Source organism: Alligator mississippiensis, chromosome 1 (assembly GCF_030867095.1).
Source record: "Alligator mississippiensis isolate rAllMis1 chromosome 1, rAllMis1, whole genome shotgun sequence".
NCBI lineage: Eukaryota > Metazoa > Chordata > Crocodylia > Alligatoridae > Alligator > Alligator mississippiensis.
This window is the reverse complement of record NC_081824.1, coordinates 468,746,582-468,760,269: the sequence shown is the minus strand read 5'-3', so window position 1 is coordinate 468,760,269 and position 13,688 is coordinate 468,746,582. Positions and strand designations below refer to the sequence as shown.

General features: G+C 48.6%; 1 protein-coding gene across 5 annotated transcripts in view; it reads right to left on the bottom strand.

The window, feature by feature from the left end:
• Positions 1 to 13,688, bottom strand: part of GDPD5 (glycerophosphodiester phosphodiesterase domain containing 5) — a 305,947-nt gene that overhangs the window by 72,024 nt on the left and 220,235 nt on the right. For all 5 annotated transcript variants that reach the window (XM_014601505.3, XM_014601509.3, XM_014601508.3 and 2 more), the window contains 2 exons: positions 2,448 to 2,541; positions 1,523 to 1,582 (listed from right to left, as the gene is read on the bottom strand). In XM_014601505.3, coding sequence (XP_014456991.1) covers positions 1,523 to 1,582; positions 2,448 to 2,541 — 154 coding nt within the window. The remainder of the gene's footprint in view (positions 1 to 1,522; positions 1,583 to 2,447; positions 2,542 to 13,688) is intronic.

The following is a 13,688-nucleotide window of genomic DNA, read 5'->3' as shown; positions in this document are numbered from 1 at the left end:
CGTGCATGGATCTGGGTTTTCCGTTCACCATGGAAAAATATGGGAAAAGGGGGGGTTCTCTTTGCAGACTGGCAGAGTAGCAGCCTGCAAGAGGCTGCTTGTGGCTGGGAAGCACGGGAGGCAGGAGGTGCCACACATGCATGTGGGCAGTCATACAGCCCCAGGCAGCTCCCCCAGCTGCCTGTAGGTAAGTCTATGGGCGGAGGCAGATTGAGGCTCCCACAGGAGTGGGACAGGGGCAGGGGCTGGGGCTGTTGCCTAGCCAAGGTGGTGCATGGGACCCGGGACTGGAAGTGGGACAGAGCCACGGGCGGCTCATCTGGTGAGGGAGGAGAGGGGGCAGCCACTACACACACTCCTGAGAGGAGGGCGTGGGGGGGCATGTGCAGAGTGGGGGCAGATGCAGGCTGCCCACTACAGCCTCAAGGCTCCTCGCCCTGTTGCCCTCCCCCAGGGAGCCCCGCACCAGCCACATAGCCATGGTGAGGTGCCCCCTGCCTGCCCAGAGACAGCAGATGGGGGGGCATGGACTCATACCCCATACTGCAGCATGACTAGGGTGGGCTCCCAGGGGAAGGGCAGCAGGGCAGGGAGCCCCAAGCCTGCATACACCCCCACCCCTTCATGGGCTCTACTCTGGTCATGCTATTGGCGGGGGCATCATCTTAGCACCCCACCCCAGCAAAAATAAAAGTCGATGCCTATGTCTTTGACAAGCTTTCTTCAGGCAGCATTCTGGAGCAGGGGGTGCTAGGAAATAAGAGACGAGCGGCCTGGAAGAGCAGGAGCACAGAAGTTTTTCAAGCTGACGGTGGGCTCTGTGCATCTTTGATGCCCGGGTCCTCAAGGCTGACCACCCTCACGTGACCGACAGGAAATCCGCATCCCCCAGAACGGAGCAGTCAGATGGAAAAACAAGCTTCCTGGAATCTCCCTCCACCCACCCAAGAAGGAAACCATCTAAACCTAAATATTATTGTTTGAAAATTAATTTGAAAAGTAAATGGCATGACTGCATCGACCGCTGAGCTCTGTCCCTCATCCATTAACCATTTGCTGTCCTGCTTGGTATTTTCCTTTCAATACCCTCGCTGCTGCAAGAGGGGCTCCCAGCTACCACCATTAAGTCTCCCTTTGCTCAGCTCTGTGCCCCCATTCCCGGTGGCTCTGCATTTGCTATCCCACCCGCAGGAATCACGGACAGGGAGCTAACATTTATAGTGCCCGTTATCTGCAAATATCCCAAAACATGCAACAAATTAGGTAGGCATCTGCACCCTAGGGATCGGGGAAGGAAGTGGAGGCTGGAAGAAGGAAGGGGAGCCCAGAGATCCTAGCAGCAGGAGTGATGGAGAAAGCAGCATCTGGGTGGGAGCCTGCAGGCCTCAAATTTATTGTATAATATACCTCTGGGAGCTATAGGTACAGCACTGTCAAGGGCTACAACCACATGGGCCATTACACATCCCTCCAGCCTCCTTTGCTTTACTCAAATCCCAGGCTGTGAGTAAGGGTCACTTACCTTGTGGAGCCAGTGTAGGTTCATTTGCTGTCCCACTGCTATGTGACATAGTGCTAAAATCTGAAAGGACAATGTGAACAGAGGCCGGTCAGACATCAGATTATACCAGATCTAACAGCACATTCAGCATGTACATCGGAAACTCACCTTGATGCGAGACTGAGAACAGAAATGAGAAGGGGATAAAGTGGGGCCTTGGAGGAGAGGTTAAAAACAAATTACGAAGCTGTACGGTGGGGTCTGCTCTAAAGGGAGAACAGGGTAGATGGACTTTTGTGGCCCTTGCGATGGTGGCAGTTGAAGAGGACATCACGTTAGGGTGTAGATCAACAGAGCTGACAAGAAATACTATTTGTTCTGAGCAAGATAAGAAGATGCTGCCGACCCACGTGTCAGCCTCAGGATTCAGGCCATAGTCAATGTTGGGCATAGGCATGGGTTAACCAGGCAGCCAGACAGAAAGGGGGCCCAAAAATGGTAATTTTTTCCCCGTTGTCCGATTATTATTCTCATTATCACTGGCGAAGTGAGGCCCGATACTAAAAGTACACCCACAGCCGCCAGGAGTCTAGGTACAGTATTGGCCATAGTATCTCAGGATGCGGTGCAGCATTTCTTCCATCTGATGGAAAAACCAAAGGCTGAGGTTATACAAAGAAATGGGACCCAACCACAGGGAGAGCAAGATAAACAAAAGAGCCATTTCTCAGCGGGTCAGCTGGAGCCACTTTGCATGACCACCTCTGCTAGATGCGTAGCCAGTAACACCGGGGGTGGAAACAGCTTCAATGTTTTATCTGCTCGAAGCTACTTGAGATGGGAGTCAGCAAGAAGCAGAACCAACCCGCTTCAGCAATGCTCTTGCACAGGGCAAGCTGAAATGCGTGCGCTGGTAGCACTCATAGATGGACTTTAATTTACCTACCAACAACGCTGTAACGTAAGTAAAGCCAGCAGCAGTTGTTATAAGTATTGGAATGGACCAGTCACTCCAATATCCCATCCGGTTATACAAAAACCTGAAAGACAAAGCGTGAAAGCAATCAGGCAGAGATGCAACCCCAAACCAACTCTGCTACATTCGGTAAAGGTTAGAATAGGGGCTTCTCCCTCTCCACAAGACCCGGCGAGACGGGAGATGAAAGGAAAGAGTCATTTCAAAACAAACACAATATTTGTGCATTGAGGTCTCATGGGAAATCACTCCGGGAAGCTGCGTTCGGATGATTATGTTAAAGGCTGATACCGTGCTATTAGGAAAAATATACAGGGCTGGGGTTTGGGTTTCCAAAAAGCATTCCATGTAAACAAGTAAAACAGAGCACGACACAAATATTCCCACTGGGATTTGCACGCCGATCTCAATAATAGCTTTCAGGGCAAGGTATCAGATGGGGAAACCACAGCAGAAGGAATGAAGGAGAAGGAAAAAAAGGAGCACAGCTATTCACAATAGCACCTATTCAAGCCCTGAGCTCCTTGTAGAGGGGACAGGGAAAGGTAGCAGTGGATCTGGTTAGCATTGCAGAGACCGTGGCCAGAAATGGGAAGGGTTCGAATGATGCTTAGGCACTGCATCACTACCAAGATGGTTGCAGAAGGCAAGCATCACTGTTAGTCGGGGTGGGTATCTGCTTGGAAACGCATTCAAGTGATGTAGGAGCTAGGATGCAGGTGAGCAGCAGGGCAGAGAATGAAGGAGGATCCCAGGGCAATAGCCCTGGATCTGTGACTGCTTCATTGTGGAGCTCAGGCCAAGTCCTAAGTCCTGTATCTTTGTCCTTAACTTCCATGGGACCATAACTTTGATGAATCGTGCTTACAGAAACAGCGACTGGACCACACTATGTGCCTAAAATGTAGGGTTGTATAAAGGTGAAAAGGCAGAGGGCCCAGCCAGCTGAGTACTCGACTCATGTGCTCGGCCGGGTCAGGCATAAAGAGCGGATGTGAAGGCTTCATCTATACCGCTAACAAGCCAGCCCTGGCCTGGAGACCCCCTTTATGTACAAGCATCGATAGAGCTCAGCCTCAATGGCCTTCTCAGTCCTCTGCTGAGACTAAGGGAGAGCCAAATAAAGACAGCGATTCTTGGAGGCTTGGAAAGCTGCTCCCGGGATGCTGGAGTAAGACCCCTTTTCTCACAGGTCCAATGGTAACTTTCAGGCAGCACAGGAACAGGCGGAGAGCTGAACAAAACCCCAAGGCCTAGATCTGCTAAAGGACCCAGGTGCCTAAAGTGGTACTTAAACAGAATTTAGGTACCTAAATCCATAGATATGATCCTCCAAACCCCAATCTCGTGTTCTGCCAGTCAAGTTCCCTAAATCTGGACGTCTCTTTCTGCACATGTCCAGAAGTGCCACCATCCCGGCGAGACTGAAAAGCTCAATGCCAATCTTGCAACACAGCCCATTTGGAGTCCTCAATCTCAGAGGCACCTAATTCCCCTAAGGACTTGTCTGCGCCAGGGGTGTCAAACTCATCTGGTCTCGCAGGCTGGGTGAGTGGCATGGGGCCAGTCCACAGGCCAGGTCATGCACATGGATGTCCCCCTACCCCAACTCCTCATGCCAGATTCAGCACATGCAATGTCTATTCCAGGACCCATGCCACACATGGTGTCCTCCTCAGTCCTGGACAAGATGGAGGGGCAGGAGGAGGGCATGTGCAATGCAGTTCTGCGTGTACCATGGATCTCAGACCACACAGAGCGGGTGTCACATAGAATGTGCATCCTAAGCCCTGCATCTGGAGCTGTTCCAGTGGCATATGGGTCAACTCAGACCCATGGGGCAACACTAAGGACTGAATGATGGCTGGATCTGGTCCACGGGTCAGATCTTTGACATCCCTGGTCAAGCCTGAGGGACCAGATCCTGCAGGCATGAATGATCGCTCTGAGTTCAGCAACATTCATCCCACCTTGGGGTTCTGCTGCCATTGGCACCACACCTCTTTCATATGCTAATCTAGCGATTAAACCACTTGCCCAGGAAGCGTGAGATCTCCTTGCAGTTCTCTCCTCAGCCCGAGAGGTTTCAAACCCACCCAGCAAAGGGCCTTTACCACCAGGTTGGATGCTTAGCCGAGGTGGGGGCATTCTCCACCTGACCTATTGAAGCCATGCCACTCTGCAGCAACTAATGCAAAATTCATTGGGTTACAGACAGAGGGTCCTTTGCAATTAAAGCCACAGCAAAGAGCTGGAGCACCTCGGTAGCACCATGAAGCTGCTTGCCATGGCTGTTTCCAACTGCAAGCCGGGTCGCAAATCCTCATCTTCCCAAGGGCTAAGGGACCTCATCGAGGTCTGGGTCCTACTGAAGGCCATCTCTCCTGGAAAGGTCAAGCTTGCATTCAGGTCTCTGCTCCCCGAGTTACTCACTCATTAAAGAATCATCCCATAACACACAGTACCAGTCCAGTGATGACATGCAGCAAGTCCCTACTTCCTTGCAACTTGCTGCGATTCAATCATTTGCCCACACACACACACACACACACTATGCACATACAAGGTTGGGTACTAGGAGTGGAAAGTGTGCTGCGGCACGCTGAGCTCTGCAGGGAGCCCACATTGATACCTCCAGTTCAGCCATCCCAGTTTGCAGGTGAGGTGCTCTGCCTGCGAGGGCGGCAGGGGTACTGGCAATGAAGGAGTTAGCGGCAATTGCTTGAAGCAAGCAGGCCAGTCACCACATCTGGTGCTGTAAGAGATACTACCCCTGTCTCCCGGCCCTGGACTTTAAATGTTAAAATTTGCATTTAAATGAAGACACACTTCCTAATAAAAGTCTCCTGGAATGAAGCCGAAGGGTAATTAAAGAGAGCGTCCCGCTTTGCTGGTTTTTGCACAAGGATCAATGAAGCTACAACAAAACACACGCTGGATGCTGACTCCGGCTCCATCTTGCCCCGGCGATCTCAGGACTGTCACCTGATGGGTCCCACTCCGTTCTCATGTACGCATGTGAATGGGATGCTTTCCAGGGCTTGCATTTGGAAATGCCTTGGGGTCCCAGACCCCTGTCAGTAAGATGATTTCAGCATGAGTAAGATTCCCTCCAGCGGTTCCTCACCACCCGCAGAGCCCACACGGATGCCAAAAGCATCAGCTCTGCAGTCTCCTGAAGGACCCCGCTCCCTGCCGTAAGCAACGGGGAGGAAAAGCAGCCCAGACCCAGCTTCAGAAACCGCAGCGGAGGCACCGTTACAGTCCAAGGACCGATGCCTGCTCCTCAGGGACCTGCACAAAGAGCCCTGAAGAGACGCCTGAAGTTTTTGGCCAGGAACAAGGCCTTTCGTCTTAGACAGCACAAGGGGTTTTGAACAGAGCCCGGGCACTCAGTCATAAGCAGCCGTAGCTTTAAAGCTGAAGGAGGCTTTGAAAAAAGAGCTCCCTTGAAACAGCAATCAAAGACGAGCAAGAAATGAAAGGCACGCTGCATTCGGGTTTTGTTAAAAACTCCTCCAAACTGGAATCCACCAAAGGCAGGAGGTTTGTATTTGGGTCTTTCATCCTTTTGACTCCTTTTGAGTAGGTGCAACCGACCATGAGGTCTACCCTACACAACTCCTGCTGTCTCCATTTTTTTTTTTAATTAATATATTTCATGTTCCAGGTCAAATCAGCCGAATCGTATCGATTGAGCACAACTCAGTTGTTCCAAAAACCATATCATTTGAGTAGGCAGAACTCAGTTTTTCTAAACACCATGTCTGATGCTACAGTCGGTGAGCATCCTCCATCCCAGGGACTTGAGATGCTCTCAGATCCACTGGCAGGCATCCTATGTGCAGGCCTAAGCCCATAGGTCTTGGGATTTGGATACCCCCACTTGATGTTAGCCCACAAGAGGCCGAGACACTTGATCTGAGCCAAAAGGCCTAGAAGCGAAGCTGTCCGACTCAAATACAACAGCTGGGATGGGGCATCGGGTCCCTAGGACAGATGCAGCTCTGACTTCTGCCATCACAGTCACTTCACCTTCTCCAAACACCAGCAGAAGCCGACACACTAGGGGTTGTGCGGGCAAAACAAAGGTGGCTATGGGTGCTATCGGTTCACGTCCCCTACAGACACAGCCCTGCTGGCAGAGCTTTACTTTTGGTCCTCTCAGTCGCAATGTTGAGTCTTGAGTCCACTCCTGATCCCATTCAATTTACTAAAGATTTTGCCAAGGACTTCAACCCCCTCTCCCCCTGCACCACCCAATAACAATGGTGTGAATTAAGCCCACCCTAGGTTTCAGAAAACTATTTCTGATCTTGAGAATAAATGATAAGCACTGGCCTGCAATCCACCTTTTTGGATGCTCTTTGACATGTCTGGCAGTAGGTTTGCACCATAAAAGGTACTGAGAATTGGCATCAAGTTCATTTTCCAAACCTGAGCACACTTTCAACTGAATCCTCTCCGACACGAGTGAGCGCTGGAAAGACTATGCTATCAAAGGCCATTGCCTACGATAATATCATATCTTATCAGGAACATGCAACTTTAAAAAAAAAAAAAGTTTTGGGAAATTGTGGTGCACCTTATATATGAGAAATATGGTAAGAGCAGTTTCTGCAAAAGTAAAATCTGTACGGGGAGCAGAATAGCAAGCAGGGTCAGCTCCCTAGTGGCTGCTACTCAGTTACTTACCAAGGAAAGATCTTTTTTCTTTATTCAGTTCTGGTGGTTGAGGTGATATCTTTTATTAGACCAACTACATTTTTGCAAAAAAAGGTTTAATTGCAAGCTTTCGGGCACAAGCACTCTTCTTCAGGCATAGGAGAAAAGTTTGTAAGAGTTCTCCTGGGTTTACAATCTTTTCTCCTATGCCTGAAGAAGAGTGCTTGTGCCCGAAAGCTTGCAATTAAATTCTTTTTTTTTTTTGCAAAAATCTAGTTAGTCTAATGAAAAATATCATCACCTCTGCCATGAGCTCTGATTCCTTTTGCCTCTAGACCAATACTGCTGCAACCTGGATACCTTTTTCTTTCTTCTGAATTGCAAAACCAAGGCCCATATTTTATTCTGGGGTGTGTGTATGTGAGAAAATCGGGTACCTCCCCAAGCAGGCTGCATCTCACCCAGAAGAACTGCAGCCCTGGAGCACCGTGGGGCTGGTGTTACCTCCACAGCAGTCAGACCGCTGCCTTCCCGGGTCCCCTCAGTCTGTTCATGCAAAGAACAGATCCTACTTACAGACTTGTGCCCACATTTCTAGCACGTTAGTGCTGAGCTCTCTAAACTAAGCAGTGGGCAGTGAAACTGGAATGGGGATCCAGGAGATAGGACAGCCGGGGTCTCCTCTCAGCGCCGCTGGCTACTGAACAAAAGCCCACTCCATGAAACCCTATGGAGCTCTCCCCATGCCCTTTGGTAGCTACATTATTCATTGGAAACTGCTGAAAAGCTCAGGACACGACACGGAGCCAAGTGCCAGCGATGCACAGCCAGCACCAGCTCCACATTGCCTTTGGGATGAGCCGACTGCTCTTTCAAATCAGCTTTCCCGGTACTTGGCCAAAACCAGCCCGTGAAGGGTAGCCATGCAAAGCTTTGTACCGAGTGACGTTGGTACAAAGAGGCAAGCAGCTCCAAGTATCTGGCATCTCCATAACCACCCCCTGCCACCCTCCCCCTGAAATCTGCCCGCAAGCTAAGCTGTCCCACAGGCTCGGCATCCTTTTGGATGCTCCAGCCACAGTAAAAACCCAAATAGCCACCACCACAGAAGATCCTCAGGCCCAGCTGCAAGGAGGGAGCCCATGCATCACGGACCCAGCAATGTGATCCACCCATTCACAAACCCAGGCCAGATTGCTGGGACTATGTCTGTGAATAATGTCGCATGCCTTGAAGCAGCTCGAGCGTACAGCAGGCATAAGATCATCTGTCTAGCAATGCAATCCAACCCGCTCCCCACCTGCAAAACACAGCTCGTGGTTTTCCACAATGAACACACGATGCAACTCCAGGTTCCCGCCCGGATGTGGAAAGCGCCATAAGCTAAGTGAACCAAATGCCCTTAAATGTGGAAGTGAGTTCACAGGTACTCAGGTTAGCCTAAATCACAACTGTTCAGACAAACATCTCTTTGGGCATTTATTGTTTTTGCCACTGACATCTCCTACAATTTCTTTATGCCCGCTTTACATTGCAAAAGCTTCAGAAAAAATGCTGCATGACCATGTTATAAAGTGATTAGCCTTTCACAGAACTGAGAAGGGGGGGGGGGGTGGAAATTAAAGAACGTATTGCATAGACATGAATTTATGACCCAGCTCCAAGGGGAATAGGATCAAGCTCACAAACTACAAAGCTTTACATACGCTTCATTATTCAAGTTCCTGCTTTCTTTCTGTAGCTTGGATTTGTGGATCTAACCTCCATGCACTGGAGACATGAAACAAAAGCAGCTGAAAACACAGAGCAAAAGGAATTGCCCCAAGCAATAAATTTAAAAATATTTATATTCCTGAGGCACGGAGCATCAAAATGAAAGGAGGGAACTGCATATTCAAAGCTGGAAGCCTTTTGGATAAATGATAAAAGCCTGCGGCAAAACACTCCGGGTTGTGATTTGATTTTGGCTTTATAAAGCACATCTCGCTCCTCAAAGGATGTCTCATTTGTTTACAAGTTCAGGGCCCAATGTTAGAACATTTTCCCATGTCAGCATCCTTCTTCTCATGCCTAGCCCCATGCTAATCCAGAGGATCACTCAGTGGGTAAGCGTACCCTACATGTGGCTTTCAATCAGACATACAAACTGTGCATTGGGATTATCGTGTCTCCGTGCAATGTGCACATCTCTTGGATGAACTATCATAGCTGTTTAGCGGCATCTGGCAGCACCGTGCATAACATTGGGTCATGGAGAAGTAGGGCTGGAAGGGACCAGCCAATTTCTAGTCCATCCCCCTGGAAGATCCATGGAAAATATGGATCTTCCATATCCATATCGTCCCATACAACCACCATCTAAACTCTACATAAGATGACCCTCAACCTTGACACAACAGAGACCTAACGCCCTAACATGCCACGGGTAAAGCAGGGGAACCACAGCAGCCAAAGTCCTGCTTCTATAATCTGCTGTCAATATATATTCAAGAGGTCCTGGGTAGACAGCCATGTCCCCCACTACAGAAGAAAGCAAAAAAAAACCCCACAGTCTGTATCAGTCTGACCACAGGGTAAAATTCCTTCCTGACCCTTAATATGGCAATTAGTCTGACCCTGAGCAGAGGGCCAAGACCCTCCAGCCAGCTTTGGTCCTAGCAGGAGCTTTGGGACAGGCCAGTCAAAGTCCCTAAACAACACCCAGGCTTAAAAACCCCTGACACGTATGACAGAAAAAAGGGAAGAGGGGAAGGGGGAGAAGCAATCAGCAAAGCCCAGCAGCATGGGTAGAAAATAGGCATTAAAAAATGGAGATCAGGTTTGTTTGACACGATGTTTTTTTTCATTAATCCATGCTGGCTGCTTGCAATCAGCCTCCAGATGCTTGCAAATGGCCTTCGTTAGGATGTGCTGCTTCCCAGGTACTGAGGTGAGGCTAACTGGTCTGTAGTTCCCCGGGTCCTCCTCCTCCTCCTCGCCTTTTTTAAAGAAGGGCACTACACTGGCCCTTCTCCAGTCCTCTGGTACCTGGCTTGTCTCCCACGACGTCATGAAAATCATTGCTAAGGGCTCCGAGATGTCCTCTGCCGGTTCCATCAGGACCTTGCAACGAAGCTCATCAGGCCCCACGGACACATTAATTCAAACCCATCAAAAGCTCTCTAGCCTTCTCTTTTGTTATCTCCTCCCTCAGCTTGCCTCCTTCCTTATGCAGATAATTAATCCCTACTAGGTGTCTGGTGGCTTAAAATTTTTGTGAAAACTGAGGCAAAGCAGCTGTTGAGTAACTGCACCTTCCTTGTAGCTTTGGTTAGGAGTCCCCCCTCCCCGGCTTGTTAACAGAGGACCCACAGCTTCCTTGGTCCCTCTTTTCTGGTCACCATGCTTATAGACCCTCTTCTTCTTGTCCTTAACCTCCTTTGGCAGGTGCAGCTCATTCTTTATCTTTGCCTTCCTGATTTTGTCCCTGCAGGTCTTGCTATTTCCTAGTATGCATCCTTGATGACCGCTCATTCTCCCATTGCTCGTATGCTTTCCTTTTGCATTTGAGGCATTTTAGAAGCTCCTTAGGCAGCCACGTAGGTCTCTTGCCATTCTCCTTGTGCTTTTATTGTGCCAGGACTGTTTCTCGTTGGGTTTCCAATACTTCCCTTAGAAGTTCCCAGCTCTCCTGGGTGCCTTTATCCTTCAATCTATCCTCCCATGACCCCATGCCTATTATCTCCTTGAGTCAGATGAAATCCATGTTGTTGAAATCTAGCACTCTAATTTTGCTGGCTTCATGCTTTCCCTGTCTCCGGATCTGGAATTCTAATGTGTTGCAATTGCTTCCTCCCAAATTACCCGTCACCTTCACATCTTGCACCAATTCTTTCCTTTTGGTCAGGACAAGATCCAAGATAGATGATCCCCTAGCTGTATCCTCTGCTTTCGCAGAGAGAAAGTTATCCTACACACAAATTAGGAACCAGCTTGACATTTTATGTTTGGCTGCATTGTTCTTCCAGCAGGTGTCTGGAAAATTGAAGTCTCCCATCAGTACCATCCCATAGCTTTTGGATAGATTTGTCACCTGCTTGAAGAGTGCTGCATCCAACTCCTCTTCCTGATGAGGACACCTATAATAAATCCATACCATTATATCAGTGCTGCATCTTTCACCTTTCATCTTCACTCAAATGCATTGTGCTTTGCCGTCTTCTCCCTGAGCCAGGGAACAAGCATGTGTGTTTTTGACATACAAGGTAATACCACCACCTTTTCTCCCAACTCTGTCCTTCCAAAAGAGAGTGTAACCCTCACTGTTCACATTCCAGTCATAAAAGCCGTCTCGTCTCATCTCGTTTTGTCTCGGTGATGCCAATGAGATTGCAGTTCTCTTCACAGGCTGCAGCTGCCAGCTCATTTGGTTTATTCCCCATACTTCTCCAATTCGTATACATGCATTGAACACATTTTCCTTCCATTGGAAGGACTTCCTTGCTTCCTTTCTGTGCCACCACACCTCTCTGGTCCTTTCCCAGAGTTGAATTACTTCTTCGAGTCCTTTTCCCTCTGGATTGCGTGCTTTTTTGCTGGAGGGTTTTTGACCACCTTCCCCTAGTAAAGCCCTGCTTACTAGGTTGGCCATCCAAAGATGCTCTTCCCCATTCTTGTCAGCTGGATCTCATCATTTCATAGCAGTCCATCCACCCATTGCCGAAGAAACCAAAGACTTCAGGTCAAAGAACGCTGCATCCAGTTTGAAGTCTCTGGTGCAGTTGGAGACAGCTCAGCCACTCTATTTACAGTTTATACTGAGCATTTTCTCTACACATTTCAACTGAAGGGGGTCATTGCCACTGGGCGGGGAGGGACAGCAGTATCAGCTGGACTTGTGGTGCAGACAATGGATGAGCCACCACAGCAAGGACTTATTCTTTTTGCTCTGGTACGGTCAGAGGGCTCCAAGCAGGGATTGAAGAACATTGGACTTGGCATTGTACAAAGACCCCCCTGCAAAACCGTACATACAATCTAGGTTCCAACCATAAGTGATGGCTGGTGAACAAGTACAGAGGAAGTGGAGGGAGAGGACAAAAAGGTGGAGGATGAGGTAACAACTGAACACGGTCTGGTTGCAGCCCATCCCCTTGCTTCACCATCAGCTGACACCGACTCTGAGATACCGCAGCAGAGAAGAGCTTTGGAAGAACGTCATCCACACTGTTTGCATACCCATGACCAGTTCCTGCGTCTCTGCCTGCACCACAAAGGTGCTTCTGTGTTTCCCCAGACCACCTCGGCATATATTTTTCTAATCACCATTGTGTTTCGGTAGGCTGCAAACATCTGTGCTATAAAACCCAAGCTCAGCTTGAATGGATCTAGTGGAAATTTCCATTCCCTCTACCCCTGGGATTAGCTCCACTGTAATTAAAGCCTCACACCACATTATTATCCTCTTTCCTATTATTTTCAAAGAATTTTAGGCTATTTTTAAAAATCATGCTGTTTCTGCCGACCACTGGTGTCAGGACTCAAACCCATCCTGAAGCAGGTGGCTAATTGGGGTCTGGTACATAAAAAGCCACTGGCCCATTTTCAACATCTACTTTCAATGAACAAATTGCTCAACAGATACACAGGGCGCTGTCTTCCCAGTTAGCAGCTTCCCTGGCTAGTTTGGTTCATTTTCAAGTCATCCCAACCCTCTCCCAATGAGATCCTGACATTGGGACCAAGGGCCTTCTACCTCCATCTGCCACTGGAGATGTATAACTATCAAAGCAGCCAGGCCTGCAGCTTTAAAGCCAGGGCGCCCAAACTTTGCAACACAAAAGTTGTACTGGCAATTTACAAAGTGCTCCAGAGTTTTATAGGCAGACAAGGTTCCTTGGGTGAATCTGATATCTTTTATTAGACCAACCAGAGTTTTATACAACTTGCATATAAATTTGCCATTTTAACCACACACAAAAAAAAGGGTGCATGATCATAAAATCCAGTACCCTGTTCTGCTCACAGCTAAATGACCATAGTTGCTCAATATACACCACAGTGGAAACCTTTCATTGGGTAGCTTTACTCTCATCTTGTGGATACAGAGAAAAATAAATCATGAATTGCATTTAAGGACTGCATGAGCTGCCAGATGACCTGAAAGCCTTACTTAGTGCCAGGACATGCAGTAACTGTAATGGGACAGGGTAGTGTCAGCAGGGAAAGCTTCTCACATTATGTGCTATGATGACACCCAGTAAGGGCTGAGGGTCCACTATGCTAGGTACTACAGTCACACTGACAGATGAATCTTTACCAGTTTATAATCCGAATATAGAGACAGACTATGGGACTACAGAACACACTGGAACTTTTTTTTAGAGCAAATCCTATGCCTAATTTTGAATCAGCTACTCCAAAACTTTACCTTCATTTTATAGATGAAGCTATGAAAAAGACAAGGAAAGCGACTTTCTCCAGAATACGAGGGAGGTAATACAAGTGCCGGAAGGAAACATTGGGATTTGCTTGCCTATGGGCCCAGGTTCAGAATTTGAGAGCGTG